Below are 24,165 nucleotides of genomic sequence, written 5' to 3' on the forward strand. Positions count from 1 at the left end.
CCGCTTTAAAAGGGAATATGAGGGGCTTGGAGACTGTTATGGATGAATGTGGCCAGCATGAATATAGCACAAGTTATTATAATAGAATTTCATAATGATTTTAATATCCACTCGATGAATTGATGTCAATTGCTTATAGGAAGTATATTTTTATTTTAAATGTAATGCTTAAAATAAAAAAAAAACATGTGTCAAAGCTGATGTTGATTTAGGAGAATTAACAAAAGTAAATACTATTGTTGCTTTTATGGCTTCGATCTTAAGCGCTGCCGGTCAAGGCCTGCCTGTACCCACTAGTGAAGTGGGTTTGGCTTTCAGTGACTTTTTGTTATCGTAGCAGGATAGTCAGTCCTATGGGGGCACGGTTTATTCGAGGCTTGAACCCATGACGGGCATGTTTTTAAGTCGTTCGAGTTGACCACTGTACCACCAACCGGCCCTAATTCAATTACGCAACACAAAAATTGCAAATTCCAAAAATTGCAAATGTCGGTCAAGACCTGTCTATACTTGTGGGCTTGGATTTCAGTGACTTATTTATAACCATAGCAGGATAGTCAGTCCTACGTATGGGGATACGGTCCATTTCGGGACTTGAACCCATCGTGGGAATGTTTTCTAGTCCTACGAGTTGACGACTGTATCACCAGACCGGCTCATCCTCGTTTTATTCGTGTTATTCGAGAAAAAAATCAAAACATTTTATTTTGCGTTACGTAACAAACGTTTAACTCCTCTTCTCTCCCATATAACAAATCGTAATGTATGACGAAACCTCCCCCCCCCCCCCAATCAGAGTTTCATAATTGATGGATGACGACTAATCCTTGAAACAATTTTTTTATCTGAACCTGTGTTATCTTTAGCAATAACTGAAATAATAAATGTCCATTGGATGAGCACATCAAAAAACGGGATCAATTAGGAATTTTATCACGTACAATGAGACATCAACTATTAAGGAACGGAACTAATACGGAACGTCTGGTCAGCCGAGGCTCAAAATATTCAGCAAATGTTGACCATCACAACAAGTAGTTATCTACAGCATTTCAAATATATGCACAACTGTATTACATTCTTTACACATTGCCCAACTGTACTTGGTTTACATCGATTTCCATTTTGAAAGCCAAGAATGATTTCGTGTCTGTGTATTTTGCGTTCGTGAGTTTTGCTTTTGCTAGTAGGCGCTCATGGATGTTGCTTCTGTATCGCAATTTTACTACCGGATATAGCAATCAAGGGTTTTGCGTCCATTCGTGACACCCGGGATAACATATACAATACATTTTCAAATTCTTCTAAGCTCTTACCGTGATTTTATGCTTCTCTCCCTGCTGGATTTCAAAGCAAATGATTAAACTGCAAGGTAAAATGTCTATGCTTTATGATGGGCGAAAAGGATCTCAAGTAAAGCAGGAAATGCGTATAAAAAATGTATACCGGCCGAAGGGCATTGGAATTTCCACTTCACTCTGTTGTTTGAAGTAGCGTCCAGCTTTTTTATGCATTTTTTATAGGCTTGTCTGTACTTTGTTTTATTTAGACATCCCAAGTGGGTCTATGTACATGCCGCCTAAAGGCTTGCTACATGGGACTGTTGGCAATGCTGCCACTTCAAACGAGACTTCTCTGTTCGATGGCTTAGCTCATAGATTGAGATTTTAATATTTAAAACATTTTTTCAGAAAACAAACCAGACACATACTACAATGCGCACACAGTAAAATCATCTTAGTCGGACATATTTATTTTCTTTAGCTTCAGTTTTTGATATTTATATTGTTTTAATTTTTAACCTTAATAATCAACTGATAATTTAAAGAGTAAAATACTCTTGTTCTTTGAAATGTGACACAAATGTGGACATACTTCCATTCTATTCTCGTGTTTTTTTAAATCAAATTATAGCCAACATTTTGTGATAATTTTACACTTCACTCGAAAACATAAGGAAATAACATGACCTTACCATTAGCTCTTTATAAATGTAGCACTAACGCAAAGCACCTAGTAACCCCTTTTAAATCTCCTTCCTTGTCAACTCAACCGAGCTAGAATATGATTAATATGGACTGTCTGCTTTGGTTTGTTTACAATATTGCAAACTCCATATCGACTTTTGAACACAGATCAACTCTTTTTGCTTCTTCCGCCTGTCGAAACCCGATAGATGAATAATGAACCTAACTTCATTAATCACTTCAACTTGGGCAACGAAATCTCATCACATTTTATTTTTTTAATTTCAATGGAGACGCCTGGTGTTTCATCACACTCATTCAGCACATTATTTCTTCTTCACTACAAAAGTGTTGCCAAAGCAGCGTCATATTTCAATACCATTGCGTTAAGCTTTGTAATTTGCTTATGTTGCGTCCCACTCTTGTTCGCCAACACATACCCGGTTTGCGTAACACTGTTAACCGGCAAAGACGCTGTGGCGCCGTGCGTCGTTGTTCATTTGTTGTGCTTCCCCGTTATTTCTGTTGTACGCCTTCGGCTGAAAGGCTTACCCATTGACACACTTCATTAGTGTAAAGCAGGAACCGGTACCGTACTTGAGGTGAAGAGTGTGATATCAGCAAAACATCGTGTAAAGTGTGCAGCCGGTTGTGACGAAGTGGAAGGAAAAAAATAGAAATTACAAGAATGCTACCGGCTTGTGAAATGGGGTATAAATGGTTGCATTGTTGAAGGGGTGGTTTCCAATCGCTTACCAGAATCAGTCATTTGTAATTGAAGCTTTATGTCGATTGTTGACAGCCATTACGATCGATTTGACGGCAATGAAGGGCAACAATGATACGAAGCGATGGAAAATGCCATCGTAATGAATGGCAACGACATGTTATGGATATTGTGTGTTGTTTACTAAGGTAGTATGAAGGTAGTAGGAGCCTGAAACATATACAAATAAATACAATTAAAGGTGTTGATTTGGTAGTTTTATATTATACTATATCATTATATCCGTCACAAATCTACACTTGAAATGTCTAGCAAACTACATTTGAACGGCTACAATATGTAGTAATTAGATTAATTTACATGAAACACGTTTGAGCACAGGCTTTTGTTATCTCTACTAACATTACTGTCTTACATTCCTTTTATCATGTTTCACAACATGTTCTTTGATTCAGTTTTGGCCAAACCCTGTTTATTCAATCTAATAAGCTCGCCCAACAACACCAAACTACATAGATCACCACCTTTTTGCCTTTCCTTGGTGTAACTGTATTACAAATTTTACACACGTTACACTCCCTCGAACGCATAATAAAATAAAGGGTCGACTTGAAGAAGATACAGCTTGCCAAATTATGGTCCTTGCCAAAATAACCGGGTCTAGACCTTTTTTTTCATCGAAACAAACACTCACACACTCACCTCTTTTGCGCGTGCCACTCAATTATTTACCCCCGGAATGCTAAAGCCAATCCGCAACCGTCGGCACGGCAAACACCACCCGATGGACTTGTGCTATCGAAGCGCAGGCAAATTTGTCTAACTATCTAATCCATTTACTGACGCAAGATAAACAAACACTTTTGCCGCGTGTAGGGCGGGAAAGAAGGGAAGGGGAAGGATAACATTGGCTTCACCGAGCGGTTGCTCACTGCCACGGTTTCTCCGGTCACCCGTTCGCCGGGTTACCTTCTGCTTCTGTTTATCTACAAATCCACAAACACCCATATAAATAACGGTACATAAACATTACCCCGGACCCCGGGTGCTGGTGTCGGATCGGTCGGTTGGGGGTTTGGGGTGGGTCGCAAGAGACCGGCCGGATTGTGCCGCTGGAATCGATGAGGTCTGAAAATACACATATTTTCTTAAGACACCGGGCACATTTCGTACCTGGTGCCTCTGCTTTAGGGTTGGTTTTTGTTTTCGTTAACCGTCCGTCCATCCCCCGCGACGAAAATCGACCGTAACGAGCGTGCCGTAACGATCGGCACTGACAAAACAGCTCAATAGCAAAACGATTGATTAATGATGACGTTCTCAAGTTGACAAGCAAACCTCGACAGCTAATCATTGGGAATCGCAAACCCTCAACAGTCGTTCGGGAGTCGTTCGTCAGCGACAGTACAGAAACCACGGTGGGTAAGTTGAGTGGGACAAGTTTGGGGAAAAAGGAACGGGAGAGAGCCGAAGAAAGCCACCCTAGATTTACAACGAAAACAGCCAGCCTGAACACAAGGTGTGTGTGTGTGTGTGTGTGTGTGTGTTTGTGAGTGTACTCAGTTGGCAATAATGGCTGACGGCAGTTTTGGGTCACATTTCTTTGAATTTGCCTTGGTACGATATGATATGGCAACGCGACGTGCAAAGTGTGCGACATGCACAAACACACTCATCCGCAGATATTTGACAGTTTAATAAGCTGCCTTCCGGTGAAGCACGCGTGTGAAAGATATTTATTTTATTGATGCGATTAACGTGTAATGCTTTTAGGTGGATCAATTTCAACTAAGGGGGGGGTGGTTGATGCCTTTTTCTGTGAAGAATTATGTACTTTTGCGAAAAAGAAGTGCGATAAAGGGAAACTTCTGAGGAAGTTTCATTCGAGGTACTGTAAAGGAAGCGTTTATATTCACCTGGACAGGATATTATGCATCAAGCATTTGTTTGGAATTTGTTTATTATTCCTGGAAATTTTGTGAAGATTAGCTATTCTTTAACATGCTTTTTTATCTTGACAGAAAGCTAGATCTTTGAAATCTGGTTGTCTGATATCCTAACAAGTATAGGTAGTGTTTGATCGTCATTGAAGAAAGTCATTCTATTAAGAAACACGGAAATTATTTAACATTTAACTGCAAATATGAACAGAATAATAATAATAGGAAAAAGTTTTAAAAGCTTTTGTTAGAGATAAACTCTTTAAACTAAAAAAGTCACTATGTTACTTATGACTAGGGAACTTTTTATATAAAAAACTAAAAAATTAAAGACGAATGAATGAGTCATTTTTTAAATGTATGTATCCATGTTATTTTTTTTATAACAATATTCAGAACATAAATATAGGAGCCTGAGATTTCATTTCTAGCTACACGACTTATTTTTGTTATAAAACGTTTAGGTAAGAAAAGCAATAAAATTTTCTATGATTTATACATGTCATAGACGAATAGACTTGATGACATATATTTTCTACAACATAGTAAGGATCGTTTATTGAACGACTGAACGTGAATTATATTTTATGATATTTTAAAGAATGTCCATTGAAATATATAACGTTATATACCAAATATATTCTATCCTCCAAGTATTTGCAACGTTCGCTACAACAAAAACTTTCATTAAACATTTTTAAACAGATTTTACCGTCAACGCATCGTAAGATTTGTTATTTGACTTTTTCAGCCAAGAGGAATATTAATATAGAAACGTATGCCATACAATTAAAACTTGGATCATTTTCGGCTCTTTATCAACATTTTCATGAGCGAGAAAGTCACTGCAAAAAAGGGATAATTTATTGTTTTGTAAATTTTGTGTATTCAATTTAGATGACCAAACAACCTTAGGCACAATTGTTAAATATTATCATGAAATTGGTTTTATAAAGGAAAGTTAATTGAAGCGTTACGTTTGTTGTACCTATTTCGAAAATGAAACATGAAATACCTAGTAAGTTGCGATTAAATTCAAATCATTTTGGAAAATTGTTACTACAGTTGCACGCATTAAACCACGTCGTTATTGACACGATCATCACCCATACTTTGCACAGTAACCGCCGACACCATTCCATGCGTTTGCTATTGTGTCGTGTCAAATATAGCACGGATGGTTCACAAGAAGGGATAGAGGGGGCCACGATGAAGCCTTTCACTCCTTCCCTTTTTTTGGTAGGACGCAACTCGCTTGCGTTTTCGCGTGCACAGCAAACGATCGACTTGTCAAGCGGCTCGGAAACGATCGCGCGTACGATCGCCGCTTCGCGCCATTCGCAGGTGTGCGTACGCGCGCGATGGCGTGCAGCCGGGCGAACCCGTTAGCACGTCCACAAATGGACCCGTCCGTGGCGGAACGGCGAGTTGGACCGGCGCCAGACCCGGACCGATCGCCGACAAAGCAATGCGCCCCAGTCGAGAACGAGCCAGCGGACGCTCGCGGTCCGAATGTGTGGACGTGGTCGACCCGGTTCGACCGTGCTGGACTGGTGCTACCGTACGATCGTGCGCCTGCTGTTCGGACTGCCGGACGACGATGGTCCACCCACACCGCCCACGTCACCCATCAACGGTACAGGGGAAGGAGTGGCCGCAATTACCCTCACCGCGCCGGAAACCCTCGACAGCAACGGCAGACAGTACAGGCGGCAGCGGCGGCGCCGGGACGCGATCGCGCTCGATCTGCTCACGGGCAAAGGTACCGGTATCACGCGTGTAGCTTAAGTCGGCAACTGCATTGCAGCGAACGCACACACACACACCCGACGGGGTGGTAATAACAAACACACACATACACACAAACACTCACACTAACGCATTGCTTCTGCAGTCCTGACGTGATCATTCGCGATCGTTTGACGTGTTTTTAGTCGTCATTCAATCGTTGGCGCAATTGGATGGTAACAGATCGGTGTTTAGTTTTCCCGAAATTTCCCAACCAGTCATCAATTGTCGTGTTTTTTTCGATTTGAATGTTTCTTTTTATTTCTTGCTATTGTGATTCGTTTACATGTGTATCGCGATTCAGTGTTTGTGTGTGATCAGTTGCTGTGTTGAACAAGTTTCGGTTCGTTCGGTTTACCCAAGTTATTGATCAACTTGTGCTGAATCTTCCCCGCACGAACGGTGGATTCAGTTTTCCTTTACCATGGCGTCTGTTTAATGTTTCGGCATTACTGTACGATCCTGCTCAAACGATCGCTCCATCACCATCAGTGTTTGGTGTTGTGTTCGAAAGGGGTGCACACACATTGTTTACCAAATATTACGACTTGCGTGCGCGTGTGTGTTGAATGAAGGTTTTTCGCTTGCTTTTTTTACAGCAAACATTGCTGCGGAACGTAAACGAAAAAGAAAAAACTAACGCACGTGTGTGTGTGTGTGCGTTGTGGAAAGGTGGGATTCGTAGCATGAATCATAGATGGTGTGATACGTGAAGAAAACCATATCGAGCTGGAAAAAAAATCACCACTCGCTAGTAAACGGTGGCCTTGAAGTGGGGTTTTTGCCCACTTTTCCAAGAGAAACCGCGTGTGCTGAGGCGGTTGTACTGCATGCAGCGTAGGAGCAATCGTTAGTGCGTGATAAGTAGTGGCTTAGAGCAAGTGTGTGCAACAACAACCTTTCTCATTTCTCGGTCCATCCCGTAAACCATCTGCGTTTGCCTGTAATCAGTACAGCAGCGTAGATTAGAATCCAATTTCTCACAAACCTGAAAAACCAGACCGCACACATAAATCATCTTTCGTCTGGTACATTTCAAAATTTGTCTGATTTGGAGGGTGATTTCGAGACGCGTGGTTCCAACACCGGTGCTAAACGTTGCGCAGCGCTCCGGTTTGACGTGGCGGAGGCGTGTGCTGAACAATTGAAAGTTTCGGTCTGGTCTGGTGTATGCTAATTAAAATCAGAAAAGCAATCCAACTTTTCGATCGCTTTTCGAGTAGGCGTACGTTTCGGGCCGGGGTTTGGGCGTTTTCGGCGTTTTAATTAGTAAGCGAAGTAACTGGCTTGCTGCTGTTTGCCTGTTTGAGCGAGATGGGTATTTTAAACATTCGACAATTTTATGGTAAGTGTTAGCTTAGCGTCTAAAGAAAATGACAGAACAATGGATGTTTTATTTAAGTAACGAAAAATAGACTTCAGATAAATTCTACAACTCTCAACATTATCTTTATGAATATCGATAGTTTTGAAATCTTTTTTCAACATATGGCTGCAGTTGATATATTACTATCTAGTGTAGCCTTATTCGATTGGTTTTTACTGAAACAGTTATTTTGAATAAAATGTGATTTTTAAAAGCTTTGTTCTAATTGAAATAAAGTGTAGCCAAGATAAAGCCAAGCCAAGAAAACTGATCGGATCAGAGAACAAAAATCTATTTTGATAACTCATTAACTGTTCATTACTGGAAAAAATGAAGTTGTGTGTATCAATGTTATTTCTGTTTGAAAGAGCTTCCGTCAGGGTAGTTTCAAAAAGTGCTACACATATTTGCTACGTAAGAATTATGAATTATGTGCTTAGTTATAACTAAACTAACCTTGATAAAGTCTCGACAGCTGGTATTGTCCAGATATGTTCGCGTAGGACGTAGAGCCAAATAAAAGAAGAATCACTAAAATCACCATAGATGTCTTGTTTAGATAGAGTTAATTAGAGTTAGTTAGTATTTTTTTCACTACTTATTAAATAAATATGCTCTTTAGCTTTAAGAAGAACAATCTTCAAAGTTTTTTTTTTTTGAAAAAGATTTTCTTTCTCGGAATTTTCGGTCTCCGTCAAAAAGATGACAGGGTTTTCCAAGTCAGTTTCGAATGCAACCGTTGTTATTTGCTGCGTGCAAGAAGTTAATATACATGAATCTGATACTTCATTTGCATCATAATTATTTTTAATTTCTTCAGCATGATTTTCAACACGTTATTCGTGATGTGTTCAAAATCATGTGTAAAAACTGAAATTGTATTATGAAGCAAATAAACCATTTGACAGCTCTTGAAAAACATCTTGGATGAGGTGAATAATTATGTACACATTGGAACACTTGGAAAACCCTGTAAAGCATCGGCGGGCAGCAAAAGTGTATAGAAATACAAGGTTTTACAGGGTTTTCCAAGCCATTTTCGAATGTAAACATTGTTATTCAATGCATGCAAAATGTTGTTCTACATCGATCTGACATTTCATTTTCATCAACATAATTTTTAATTTCTACATCATTTCATTTCATTTCATTTCATTTATTACATACAATATCCGCCATCAAGGCTAAATATAATAGACTTAAAACTAATTTAATACTAACAAATAAACAAAATAATTCATGAAAAACTAAGCCTAACTAACCTAGTCTTGACCTAGCAAAAAAGAAAAGAAAAAAAAACAAGAGTAGAGCGTAGAGACTATCATAAACTTAACAAAAACAACAAAAAAAGAGAGTAATAGAAAACTAAGGAGAATAATTAAAGGGAATTAGAAGAAAAAATACGGTTACGGAAAGAGTTAAGAGAGGAGTCGAAATCAAAGAGATAATAAAAGTGGTTAAACAACCTGAAACAGGACAGAAGAGGGTCATTGAAAGTATAAAGAGTATGACGTGTTTCAATTGACAGAGGATCACGTGGACGAAGAGAACGAGAGGGAACATACAGCGAGATGAACGAGAGTAAATCAGGAGCATCAGTAGCAGAAAGTAATAAGCCACCAATAAAACAAGCCTGAAACACTTGGCGGCGGAAGCTTAAGGAGTGAAGATTGAATAACTGCAATCGCGTTTCATAGGGAGGTAGTGAGGCAGCACCGAACAAACGACGAAAGGCAATCCTGGTAAAGAGGCGCTGAATGCTTTCAATTCTCGAACAGCCATCAATAGTGGGAACATCATCTATGATTTTCAACACGAATCATGAAGCTGGATTGAGTTGGATAGTTCTTTGTTATGTGTTGAAACTGAAATTTTATGTTGAAACAAATAAACCATTTGATAGCTGTTGAAAAACATCTAGGATGCGGTGAAGAACAATGTTTACATTCGAAACTGACTTGGAAAACCCTGTATAAGTCGAGTGTGCACATAATTATTCACCTAGATCCTAGATGTGTTTCAACAGCTGTCAAATGGTGTATTTACTTCAAAATTAAATTTCAGATTCATCACATGATTTTCACGCATAACAAAGAACTGTCAAACTCATACATGATGAAAATCATTATGTAGAAACTAAACATTATTATTATGGAAATGAAATATCAGATTGATGTGAATTTACATGTTGCTCGCGGTGAATAACAATGGTTACATTCGAAAGTGACTTGGAAAACCCTGTAATACAATTTCAGTTTTCACATGATTTTCAACACATCACAAATAGCTATCAAACTCAATCCAGCTTGAGAGTGTTGAAAATCATGCTGAAGAAATTAGAAATTATGATGACGGAAATGACATATCAGATTGATGTGGATTAACATCTTGCACACGGTGAATAACAACGTTTACATTCGAAACTGTCTTTGAAAACTCTTTATATTTAAACATGACTTGAACAGTTAATGATTTTTCTTTTGCAACTACTTACGGCAATACAGGGTTTTCCATGCCACTTTCGAATGTAAACATTTTTATTCACTGAATTTATCTGAATCTTATACTCGGAGCGTCAGTGCTTGCGATGAGGGGACATACCGGATAGGAATTGAGCCCGAGCGGCCTTGTGGGAGCCGGTGCGACGATCCTAATAACTGTTAGGCTGTGGCTCGTAAGAAATGCAACATAGAGATGTTAAATTTGTTGCAATTGATGGTACTGTTTATTGAATTTGCTTGTAATCTTTTTTCAGTCCAGAAAGTTTACAATAATATGCTTCCATATGTCATTTGTAAATAAACTTAACTATAATGTATCTTCAAACAAAATGAAGTTGGTTTGTACCAGCACATAACACACTTTCGTCCTTGGTCCATTGTTATTATAATATAATATATTGATCATCCTTTTTGAATGAACAACATGTATATAAAACAACTATCACACATTCCTTTCAAAACTGAGCAAAAAAATCTCTCGTATCTATTTGTATTATTTTCTGTACGTGAGAATAAGTGTGGGTTAAAAATACAGAGAGTAATATTGTCGCCACTTTCGATATTGGTTCGAACTTTCGATTAAAAACCACATTTGGCTGATATGATTCGAAATGAGGGAAGAATAACTTAAAACAAAAAATCCCCTCAAACCTACCTTCGCTACAGCGTGTAATTTGCACATCAAAAAGACCAAACGAATACGGTTGCTCTGAAGCCCCAAGACTCATTTATCTGTCACCGGGCGCTCGTGCAAAATTTAAAAATCCATTACCATGCAAATAGCATTCACTAATGAGAAGTGCCTTCACCCGGAAGCTCATACACCAGAATGTTCCGTTATTTGCCGTTGATTATTCGAGCAGAGAAGTTCTGCACCGGTCCGACGAGATTGTGCTCCATCGCTTCTAGTGAAAAACGATTCCTTCCAGCATTACGAGTATTTGTTTACCACTTTTTGTCTCTTCATGTTTCCATTTCCATTTCACCATTCGCTCATTGCGCTGATACGTGTCTCTTATTTTCTTTTTATCTTTCCTTCTTTCTCTCTCTCTCTCTCTACCACCCCAAGTAGAACCGGAAGCGGAGGATCTGCCCGTCCCTGCCCGCTACTATCCGGACTCGCTCGTCGAACTGACGCGGACGGCGCGCTTCACCGAGGAGGAGATCAAGCGAATATACCGCGGCTTCAAGGCCGAATGTCCGACCGGCATCGTCAAGGAGGAAACATTCAAGGGCATCTATTCACAGTTCTTCCCGCTCGGTGGTAAGATTACCAAGTAAACAGGGCCATCCGTAGATGCTGCTTCCGGGTCCGTCTGTGTTCGCGTAGTTTTGCCTTTTTGTAGTTGCCCGCTACCCAGCGGCCAAATAGTGGCTGCCTCTACATTCCCTGACTTCCCGTTTTCCTACCTTCAAATGGTTAGGAAGATTGTAGAGCGTAGTTGTGTAGGAAAGAGTAGCGTTCGTTCTTGGATGTTGATTCTCGGTTTCGGTGTCGGTTTTGCCAGCCAAAATGCTCGGTGTGCGAAAGCTTCACCCCGCACAGACATCCGTACAGATGAGGCTCCGCATCATTTATGGATGACCCAGTTATGTTTATGTTGTGTTTGTGTGTGTGTTTGTTCTTTTAGCATGAGTCAGTTTCAGCTTACGTTCTTGAGCGGTTTTATGCCGCTTTTGCACGGACTGTTCAGCAATAATATACATCGTTACTGATCATCATGATCATTTTAGTGATATGTTCTACTTTTATCCTTTGACGCCTTGCTTGTGTCCTTAGTGTGAATTGCAGTTTTGTAGTTGTTTTGTTGGCATATGATTCACGGGGCGCTAGTTATCTATTAGTGTTATAATTCAACAGTAGAACAGCGTTTTATAATTTTAGCTTTCTTATAATTAATAAGAATTATGATCTATTAAAATGTCTTCTTATTTCTAGTTATTTCTATTCAATCAATTTGTAATAATGTTTCACCTGGCTCAATAAATTGAAGCATTTTAATGCATAGTTTATCGATTTTGCTCTTTGTGATGCCTATTTTAATACAGTACATTTTTGCAATGTTTGCCGATCGCTGAACAAAAACAAAGATTCTTAGCTATCAAAACATTACCGTGTAGTCCAAATACACCAATTTAAATTGTTTCCACCGTTTTAGTTATTCATGCCTTATTGTTTGTGAAGGTTCTTTATCGAATCAATACAGTCACGCTGAAAAAGAAACAAAACATGAACGACAAGCTGGGCACATTTGTTCATTTGTCCTTCGCGTAATAATAGTAATAAAACAAACGTCCATCATTGCAAGCCATCATTTGTTCCTTCCCAAGTGAACAACAACACATGCAAAGTATTAATCATACACGCAGAGAAAAATATCGACCGGCCCTTTTGTCTCTTTTCCCGCGGCGTGAAAAGTGAACCTCTAATTTCGTGCGTAGTTCTTTCGAGAAAAGTGGCTGCAACTCAAAAGAAAGGAATGATTTTTCTTTTTTTATTTGTGTGAAAAGGGAAGAATAATGTTTTGCCGGCAAGCAAAACGACGATAGCAATTTGTAATACTGCGTCTAGAAAAGAGGATATCTTTTGTTTTCGACAATGAAGCATTACGCCTGTCATATCAGCTTAAGGGAAGCAATTTTTTAAACTGATTTTAAATCAAATTTACATCATAGTGTCTAAAAATCTGTTTACCTTTTTTTCATTTTCATTTCATTTCATTTCATTTCATTTCATTTCATTTATTAATACAATATCCGCCATCAAGGCTAAATAAGGCAGACTTAAAACTAAATAAACCCTAACAAATAAACAGAATAATTCATGAAAAACTAAGCCTAACTAAACTAGTCTAGACCTAGCAAAAAAATTAAAGAAAAAAAACAAAGGTAGAGCGTAGAGACTATCAAAACTTAATGAAACTTAGAAGAATAATTAAAGAGAATTAGAAGAAAAAATACGGTTACGGAAAGAGTTGAGAGAGGAGTCGAAATCAAAGAGATAGTAAAAGTGGTTAAACAACCTGAAACAGGATAGAATAGGATCATTGAAAGTATAGAGAGTATGACGTGTTTCAATTGACAGAGGATCACGAGGACGAAGGGAACGAGAGGGAACATACAACGAGATGGACGAGAGTAAATCAGGAGCATCAGTATCAGAAAGTAATAAGCCACCAATAAAACATGCCTGAGACACTTGGCGGCGGAAGCTTAAAGAGTGAAGATTGAAAAACTGCAATCGCGTTTCATAGGGAGGTAGTGAGGCAGCACCGAACAAACGACGAAAAGCAACCCTGGTAAAAAGGCGCTGAATGCTTTCAATTCTCGAACAGCCATCAATAGTAGGAGGATTCCAGATGATGCTAGCATATTCAAGAAGAGGCCTTACCAGAGCACAATAAAGGTTTCTTAAGAAGCTTTGATCTCTAAAAATAGAGGTAAAACGTAAAATAAACCCAAGAGTTCGATTAGCTTTTAGTAGAACCTCATCAAGCTGCAGTTTAAAGTTAAGACGACTGTCGAGTATAATACCAAGGTCACGGATGGACAAAACACGAGAGAGAGACGAGTTAGAGAGAGTATAGTTAAATGAAATAGGAGAAAGAGAGTGAGAGAAAGAAATAACAGAACATTTATCAGGGCACAAGCGAAGTAAGTTGGATGAACACCAATGAACAAATGCATTAAGGTAATGCTGAAGACTCATACAATCAGAAGAAGAGGACACAGGTAAAAAGATTTTGATATCATCCGCATAAAGGAGATGACCATCAGGAGGTAAAACATTACAGACATCATTGATGAACAAAGAAAACAGAAGTGGACTTAGCACACAACCCTGAGGGACACCTGACGTACAAAAAAACTCCTCAGATAAGTACGACCCGGTTTTAACCCTGCAAGATCGATTACTTAAGTATGAGGACAGCCAGCTAATAATGCCATCACCAAAACCAAGTTTAGATAGTTTAGCTAATAGTAAAGAGTGGGGCAAACTATCAAATGCAGCATGAAAGTCAGTGTATATTGCATCAAGTTGGGTACCTGCCTCAAAAGATCTGAAAATATTGGTAACAAAAGACATGAGATTAGTAGAAGTAGACCTACCAGGCATAAACCCATGCTGTTTAGGGCTAATAGCGGAACTACAACTATGAAGTATGGTTGGAAAGATACATAGCTCAAAAGTTTTGGCTGTGGCACATGTTTGAGTTATCCCACGATAATTAGAGACAATGCTACGGCATCCCTTTTTGTGTACCGGAAAAAGCCAACAGGATTTCCAAAGAGCAGGAAAGACCCCGAGAGAAAGTGAAAGGTTGAAAATTTTAGCAAGGTGTGGAGCAAGCACGTCCTTACAGTTTATTAAAACTGAGGCAGGAATGCCATCTGGACCAGGAGTAAAAGAACGTTTCAACCCAAATAACACCTGTACAACTGTTTCAGAGCTAACCGAAATATCGGAGAGATTAATTAAGTTCTCTGGCGTGTAGAGTAGCCCACCCTCAATAAGGTTAGGGTCACTAACCGGTGGCTCAAACATTTGGGAAAAATGTGCAGAGAATAGCTCACAGATCTCAACAGGCGTAGAGGCAGTTCGAGAATCAAGTACCATTTCATTAGGTAACGTATTGCACCCTCTTCGAATCCTAACAAATTGCCAGAAGGATGCTGGATCAGAACGGAAACGCGATTGCAGTCTACTCGAATAGGCCTCAAAACAAGCCCTGTTGTATAGTCGATGCGCAGAGGCAGCGTACTTAAATAAACGAAAGTTGAAAGCAGATCGGTTCAGACGATACCTCCTAAGATATTTCATTCTATCCTTTTTCAGGTTGCGAAGAGTACGATTGGACCAGGGAGGATTAGGAGGGGAACGAAAAATAGGTGTACATGAAAGGAGTGCAGAGGTTAACAAAGCATTAAACGATTGGACAGCCTCGTCGACCGATGTACATTGATAAAAAAAAGACCAGTCGGCACGAGATAGAATAGAATTAAGTTTACGATAGTCTGTAAGACGAAAATTATAACGAACACTCAATGAATTAGGAGCAGAAGGCAATTCATTCCTAACCCTACTAGCCCTAAATAAAGAAGACGGTAACGCAATTTCCAGAGCAGGATGATGGGCATCCTGGGGCAGGAGCAGTGACGAAGCAGGATACACAGAAGAACAAGCAGCAGCAGCAGTTAGAGAGCACCAGGTCCAGATAATGATTTGAATGGTTATGCACCCCGTTCAGCTGATAGAGTTCATGCAAATTTAACACATCCAAAAAGCAGGAACTGGATGAATTCAAAGAGATATGAGGCACATAATGTCTCATAGGTAAAGATGAATCTGACCTTACTGCGGCTGCAGGTGACCACCCTAACGCCGGTTGATTGAAGTCGCCAAGAAGGATAAGATGATCATTCGGTTTCATATGCATGTATGCATCGCTGATGAAAGCAGAAAGGGATTCGAAATAGTTGCGGTCGCTGCTCAAATACGGTGGCACATAAACAATCCCCACATAAAGACGAAACTTAGGAAAAGAAACACGAATACATAAAGCTTCAAGCGTAGGTTGATTCATGTTAAGTGCCACAGACGGATAACGACTGGAACATGCAAGCAGCACACCACCCCCACGCGATCGTTCATTGTTTAACCTGCTGCGATCGCAACGGTATATATTGTAAGAATCACTATCCAGGACCATATTGGATGGAATCGATTCATTTAACCAGGTTTCAGTAAGGGCAAGCATTTCAAACCCTGATTCATTCGCAGAAAGGCGCAATTCATTATATTTGGTGCGAAGGCCTCGAACATTTTGGTAATAGATCACGAAGGGGTCTATTAATTGTGAGCTATCCGTTTGGCAAACGGGCTGATCTGTGGTGAGCGATTCGTGTTGCTGAGATTGTTCTGTGATTGAAGCCCCACCCCCGGTGATAACTGAGGGGGTGTGGGAGGAAACTCCGGTTGGATAGCCTCTAGGATCTCGGTCATCTGGGATAGTGATTGATTCCCGCGCTGTGGGGATGGCGATCGATGATCCAAAAAATGATCCGGATGAGCGGTGCTTTTTGGCGCAGCAGAAGAGCAATTTGCACTGCTTGAACGATGCGAAGTAAGCGCAGAAGGGTCAAATCGGGCCCTTTCATGTATACGTTGCTTTGGTAGGCCACGATCAACAAACTCACGAACAGTAAGTGAAACTGGCCAAATAGTAGATTGAAGCGCCAGATCCTTGAGTGATTTGGGAATACTCACTTTAAACGATATAAAGGACATCAAATCAAGGTTTGCGCCCTTTTTCGTGAGACGGTAAACATCTATGTTGTCGGTTGGCAGCACAGCTTTAAGCCACACACGCATATCATCAGCGGAGACATGCGATTTGATGTTCGTGAAGTATAACCATACTTTTTCTGCTATGCCAGTGTTCGTGGTATCATGGTTCAAAACAGGATCAGAAGATGATTTTGTATTTGTTCGGCAGTGCCCAGCACTAATATCACTAGTCACCTTAGTACGATGAGTGTAGTGGTTGCAGCTATCAGAAGCTTCCACAGTGTTGGTATCGTTCGCTGCTTGTTGGATATCTGCAGTGAGCTCCATTGAGTTGGTAAATGTACGGCGAGTGGATGCTGTTTTAGTCGTTCTGGTATTAGTGGCGTTGAGTGACGATGCATTAGTGGACGTGTGCGTTCGCGATGCGTGAGAAACAGACGGCTTAGCTAATACGGGTGTTAGCTTATCAGCGAGAGCGAGGATCTCAGCAAGCAAATCGCTCTTGATAGCCGATCTAAGAGAAGAGAGAGATGAGTCAATCGTGGTGAGAATTTCTGCTTTCACCAACTCGAGTAGGGCTGCTATCTCACTTGTGAGAAGTGAGTTTGTGCCATTGCGAAACTCGTTACAATTTTTGCACAACCACAACAATTGATTATTCCGCCCAAGCTCACGAGTAGAATCACGGGACAAACCCGTGCAATGGGTATGATGCTTGGAGCCACACACACCGGCGCAGGACACCGAATTTGCACTATCGGTGGGTGCATTGCAGGTTGAGCACTGCATAACGAATGACACAGCACAAACTGACGAGTGACAGGAGCAGGAACGAAGCCAAACAATATCTCGGCAAAACTGACGAAATAACAGGAGACTAGGTGCAAGAATTCAAGTGCAACTTGATAACAATCGAAGGCACGCACTAGCCAGTACAAGCAACTCAGCAGCACCAATGTTGCAAATGTTGAAAATCAGGCAGTAACACGGCAAAACAGCATCAAAAATCAGGAGCACAAGGAAGGCACAACCACTTGGTTTGACAGTCGATCTCTCTCTTTTGATGTGGCATTTTTTATTTACGTTAGTTTCAAATTTAATTAACTCGTTCAACGCTGCCCAAACTTTGACGAGTTTAACTTTCTGTTTATTTTTCAAACTAAACAACAATCGCGCCACTACCCTATCCTTCCCTGAAGGCAAGCGTACTAATTAGCGGCTGCTATTGGAAACATGGTGCTAAACTAGCCCATCACACCGAGAAGGTTTTGTGTTGCTTTTGGCGTTAAAACAATATCAGCTGCAGGAAGAAGAATAGATGAACTTCTTAAAACCAACGCAGCAGTAGCAGCAGAAGCAGCAACAGTGTAAATTTCGTTTCCGGCGCTGTTGTGCTTGCCCGGTTGTTTTGTTGGCCAAGACGGCTAGCGCCGGCCAAGGGCAGGAGGTGGTCGATATTTTTAGCCAAACGTTCAATTCGTACAAATCGATTGATGTTTTGTTTCTTATTTTGGTGAGCCGAGGCAGAAGACGCGACCAACTGAGTATACCCTGTACTCGATTAATGAAATCACCTTTTGGTTCGATCGGTTTGATCGTTTCGTTTGATCTGAGAGAAGGAAATAGGAGGACGGTTTAGGTGTCGCTTGCGTTAAGCGAACTTTTCCAATCAATCTTTTGATATAATTGAAAAAAAAATAGATGGGAATCAGCCTTAATTGAGTTTGTATTTTCAATTTTGAAAATAAAATATATTTCTAACGCAGTTTGACCAATCTAAGACCGCAAATAGATGTACAGTCTTCTAAATGGAAAGCGCATTCCTGTACTGTATTATTTATAAAAGCTAAATACAGTTTATCAATATTATTTTTACAATTATTACAATCATATTCTTATTGATATTTTTAATATGTTACCATCATTATCGTTATTGTTGTTATTTTTATTATGTTTATTATGAGCAATTAACCGCTGTCACCAGAGCAAAGCCGTTTCTCTTAAATAGGAATTACAGTGAACCCTCTCTTATTTGACACCTCTCCAATTTGAAAAACCTCTCTTATTTGAACATTTTGCACAGTCCCTTGATTTCCAGTACATTTTTGTTCCTCTAATTTGGAAAACCTCTGAAATCTGTGTCCCTCTTATTTGAGTATGGTGTTGCCATGGTTATTGAAAGATGTATGATCAAATTAGCGATTCTGTTCGCAGTTTCCTATAGCAACGGTTAATGCTGCATACTAAATGTTCTGTCTCTTTCTTGTCTTGTATGGACCTTTCATTCACTTTCAACCTCTGTAATCTGAAAACCCCTCTTATTCGACAGTCCCATCGCCTCTCAAATAAGAGAGGGTTCACTGTATTATTATTATTATTATTATTATTATTATTATTATTATTATTATTATTATTATTATTATTATTATTATTATTGTTATTATTATTATTATTATTATTATTATTATTATTATTATTATTATTATTATTATTATTATTATTATTATTATTATTATTATTATTATTATTATTATTATCATTATTATTATTATTATTATTATTATTTATTAATAACAATTCTCAGATTTTACGGAAGTGCATTACACCTATTTACACAATATGTTGTTCGAAATTAGAAGACAAACTATTATTTTTTACATTTACAAAAATTACAAAAATTACAATTATAAAACATTTAATCTATGTTCGCAATATGCAATATGCTCAATAGCATGAGCAATCCTTTTTACCTCACAGTTCCAAATCGAAGCAGATCCTACATGATGCTTCATTAATCATTTCTCATGAAAACTTTGCAAACTGTATGCCTAAACAAACATCGTTGAGTGTTGCCATCTTCTCTAAGAGTTTACTTTACCTTTTATTTTGTACCTACCTAAGCAACATTTCAATTACACTTCAAACATGCCATCTTCAACCCACCGCCAGCGCAAACAAGGCCCTAAAGAAGCGAAATTGTGCGCGGTGTACACGGTACGCGGCAAACAAACTAACAAGAACCGGCCACTATAACACATTGAAGCATCAGAAGAAATCATACGGCAGTATCGTTTTGCAAGCAAAGCTCTTCCCCACATGGGAAAAGTAAATACAAACTCTACTCTTCACGTTTCTGCTGCCTTCGCGTATTTGCGCTACCGGTCATGCCGTTTGTGGATAATGATGACAAGAATTTGCACATGTGAGGTAAAGAAAAGAGAAACGTCATCGAAATTTTGTTTCGGCTGCTTTTTTTTCGAGCCCTGTTGTTGGTAAACCAGAAGACAGTAACGCTTTCAGGTACTGTACGAAGAACTTTGTCTTGTGTGGGGAGAAAACGGTCAAAACGTCGGTAGCAAACTTAGTTTGCTAACAAACCGGAAAAAGTTTGCGTTTGCCGGCGACCGGGACGGTTGGGATGGATATGTGTAATGTTAAGCTGTAGGGAAGAAGAGACCCGATATGGTATGTTGTGCTGCTGAAAATGATGCATGTAATTCAATTATTCTAATATAAATATGGATCTTTCGCGCACTTTTTTCTGTGAATAGATAGTACATAGAAGTCGGTTGATTTCCTTTTTTTTGACCCGTTTGAACTTTATCTATTTACCCTGATGGAATCGTCCACTTATTTAGCATCGAATGTTATCCTATCGTACACTTTCTTCGTAACAGCATAACGATAAGCTCAAAGTGATAAGGATCAGCAATTATTTCGTCGAAATAATGCTTCTTATCTCCTCAATGCTGATTTGACTGTTCCCCACACTTTGGCACCAATGTGCTCCAATATCGCACGCTACACTTTGATCCTCCCGCCCCAGTGAGACAGTAGATTGGCCACTGGAGATACGGAGCAACCCCCCGGTTCCGAAAATGCGTTGGCTATAAACGCCCGCCAACATAACACATAACACTTGAACGCCTTGATGGTTGCGCTTAATAGTGACATGAATTGTCTGCTGCGGTTTGCCCAACCGCCCTCAACGGTTTGTGTGACCCTCTTTATGATGAGGATAGCAGTTTGGCGATACCGTTCAATGTTGCCAATTCAGCCCGATTTGCGGCCCGTAACCCGCGGTGGCATAATTTTATGAGACATTTATTGTGTGCATAGCACTTCATAACTCGCGCATAAGGTAGAAGAGGATGTTGTAAACGTTACAGCACAAGTGCAACAGGTTGGGTCGTACCTGTTGATTGTTTGTTACAAGTTGGCTTAGTTTTACAGGTGGATATTTTGAAGCCTTTTAGTTCTTAATTAGGGGCGATCCCGTGATACAGTCGTCAACTCGCGTGAATTTATGACCTGCCAGTCGTGGGTTCAACCCTAGCATGAACCACCTTCCCGTTGAACGGTTGACTATCTAACGGCAACGGTTGACTATCTGGCTGCATGATACTGAAATAAGTCTCGAAAGCCTGTATAAGCTGGCATGTTCGCGTAGGGCGTTACACAAGCTGGAAGAAGTAGTTCTAAACTTCCTTATAACTTTTGCTATGGTTACTCTCCACAAATATTGAAGAAAAAGATAATTTATCACTAGATTGATCATCTACTACAATTATCTATTTCTTTTGAGAGTATTTTACATATGCATTTTTAAAAAGTTCCCAACTGAAACCTTTTTTTCCAAAATATTTGTTTTAAGTTATTAGCTTAATTGTTCTTGTCTTTAAATCAATAGTAATATATTATGTCATTCAAAGGGTCAAAAGATCAGTTTAAAAAGGCTTACAAGACTTTTTTGGCTTGCAAAAGTTGTTGCTTAATCTTTGTCATCATAGAGCGGTCCTGACGGGAATTGGATTATTTCCTGTGTTTGTTATCAATTTTTCCCTTCTTCTTCTTCTTCTTCTTCTTCTTCTTCTTCTTCTTCTTCTTCTTCTTCTTCTTCTTCTTCTTCTTCTTCTTCTTCTTCTTCTTCTTCTTCTTCTTCTTTTGACAAAACAACCGTTGTCGGTAAAGGCCTGTCTGTACCATTACTTGTAGGTTTGGCTTTCAGTGACTTATGGTTTACCATAGCAGGATAGTCAATCCTACGTATGGGGACATGGTCCATTCGGGGCTTTAACCCATGACGGGCATGTTGTCATAAGTTGTACTAGTTGATGACTGTACCACTAGACCGTCCCAAGTCTCCATCAGTCCTTCCCTGTAACTCAACTAATAACTGTGTGTCTGATGTCTATTTTCATACAATGATTTATTTACTTATTTATTTTATTATTTATTTATATATTTATTTTCATATTTTGTTTAGTAATTTTATCTTATTGGTTGGTTCCCATCAATTTTTGGTGGGTTCCCATATTTTTTTTGGTGCGTTCCCACGATTTTTTGGCCGTTTCCCAAAATTTGTTGGTCCAATTGTATTGATATCCAATTGGAAAATACCAATAAATTATGGGAACGAACCAAAAATCTATGAGATACGATCAAAAAATAAAATTTCTATTATTTGTTCTATATTATTTTATAAAAAAGATTTATTTTTATTTGTATATTTAGCACCATATTACTTAATTTGCCCTCAACAATCAACTAGATTGCTTAACCTTTAACAACGAAAAGGGCTTAAACAGTTGAACCTTATCCCATAGCTCGAATATCGCTCATTCCACAGTCCCCCAAAACATGAGATTCTTAAACTATGTGCCATTCTTCAGATTGTGAAACAATTTAAAAGCAAACGCTTGACAACTAAGTTTCCAAAAGTTGCTCCTATGTTTCTTATGCTTGTGGTTTGAAGTTTATCATTGGTTTCGTGTTGATATGAGACTGAACGATGTTAGGCAAAATAGTTTGTGTGGCAAAGGGAAAGTACATACTGCCAGCAACAACTACAAACTTGTCAAGTTGTTCTCTGTTGCTCGTTTTTCTTTACTCTAACACTTGTTTGTTTAACGAGAGAATCTGCGGTGCTGAGGAGAAAGAAACACGTTTTTTTTTTTAAATTATGTTTAATACATTTTTTTGGTATCATTATCAGTGAACTTATATTTATTCACTCTACGTCTACGTCAACTGAGAAGTAATTTCTCACTCATTTTAAACACATCAAACCCCATCTGTAAATGAATTGAATGAGCTTAATAAATTAAAACCTCGTTCAATGCCGATAAACAAGGCTGCTTTACAAGAATATAGTAAAAAACGTACGAAACGAACGTAGAACGAAAGAAGAAGGCAGATGGATAGTTGTTGTTCCGATCAACCTCACCCACGGGGATTGATTGAATGCATGTGTGTGTGTATGTGTCCGCACTGCATTGCCGCAACCGGAGGCGAAAAATGCGAAACCATCGATCTTGAAATTTACGACTGTACACGGGGAGGTAAATGGTAACAACCTCACAGTTATCATAAATATTCATTCGCACGTCGGTAGACATACGGTACATTTTTTGTTGGTGTGCGCTGTTGCACGTTTGATAGGTTGAGAAAGATCTCCGCTCGGTGGTAGATATATTTACATAAACTTCATCTTGTCTGTGGCGTTAAAATCAATAACGTATCGGAAGCGTACGGGAAACGGAATGGGAGAGAAGCAACGAGCGAGGCAAAGGCAAGCAAATCAGCTTCAGCTGTCTAGCTGGGAATCAGTTTCATGCCGAACCTTTGGCCGGTTGGATCTACTCCAGTGCTTGCTTGTAGTTGTTTTTACGGTTCGTGGGTGATGTTGTTACGTTTCCATCTAAAAAACAAAAATCCTTCCGTCAGCCTTGCCACACGAAGAGCTCCATTTCCGTTCTGTTTCGCTCGGAATCTCGGAACATTCGTTTATGTTTCCCTCCGTTTTCTGTACGCCATCGAAGTTGTTATATTTTCAAATTTTCCAGCCCGATTCCGAGAGCACTTAGGTCGGTTTGGTTTCGAATGGCAACGCGTCCGTCGTGCGCAGGGTGCTGAAAGAGTTCACCCGAAACCTTTGGAGCGGTCAAAAAGTGTTTTACGCTTCGCACAAGTAATACGATGCTGTCAGTTAACATGTTTCCATTTTTTTATCTCTCCTTTTCTCCCATTGCGGAGTGTCTAACACAAAAAAGCTGCTCATGGTGCAGCCGTTTTTGCAAAGCTTTCCCCTATCGAAATGGAGAATTTATTTAGTTTCGTAAGTACAAAAACTGCGAGCGGGAAGCCTCAGTGTTTTTTACCCATATCCGTTATCAGACTAAAAAAACCCGAAAGGGAAATAGTTGAACGATTTGCCGCCAAGTGAAGGAGCTGCGAGGAGTAAGGCGAGGAGTGTGGAATGGGAAGCCGTAGCCGCACGTTTGGGTTGTAAAATAAACTGCCGAGTTGAGTGAGGAACGACAGGAGATTGAGAGCTGGTGCTTTGCCCGACAATACAACTCGCTAGGGGTACGAGCATTGCACTGAATGTGCAATCTAAATTAATAACTTTTTGGGGCCCCATCAGGGTGGAAAATGGAAATGAAATATTAGTTTTCATTTGCAAAGCGGTGCGCTCGTTTGAACCGAAGCCAGCGAAAGGATTGGTGTGTGTTTCGGCGTGAATTTGTAACGGCAAATAGGAAAAGGAATGGAAAGGGAATCAAATAGAGTATCGTTCTTTGTTAA

The 24,165-nt window shown here is 39.5% G+C and overlaps 1 protein-coding gene across 3 annotated transcripts in view; it reads left to right on the plus strand.

Moving 5' to 3' along the window:
- LOC1279002 (Kv channel-interacting protein 4) overlaps positions 1-24,165 on the plus strand; it is a 95,856-nt gene that overhangs the window by 58,585 nt on the left and 13,106 nt on the right. For 2 of the 3 annotated variants that reach the window (XM_061655824.1, XM_061655823.1), the window contains one exon: positions 11,359-11,553. In XM_061655824.1, coding sequence (XP_061511808.1) covers positions 11,359-11,553 — 195 coding nt within the window. The remainder of the gene's footprint in view (positions 1-11,358; positions 11,554-24,165) is intronic. The other variant, XM_061655825.1, reaches the window with a different exon arrangement.

This window comes from Anopheles gambiae, chromosome 3, assembly GCF_943734735.2.
Source record: "Anopheles gambiae chromosome 3, idAnoGambNW_F1_1, whole genome shotgun sequence".
NCBI lineage: Eukaryota > Metazoa > Arthropoda > Insecta > Diptera > Culicidae > Anopheles > Anopheles gambiae.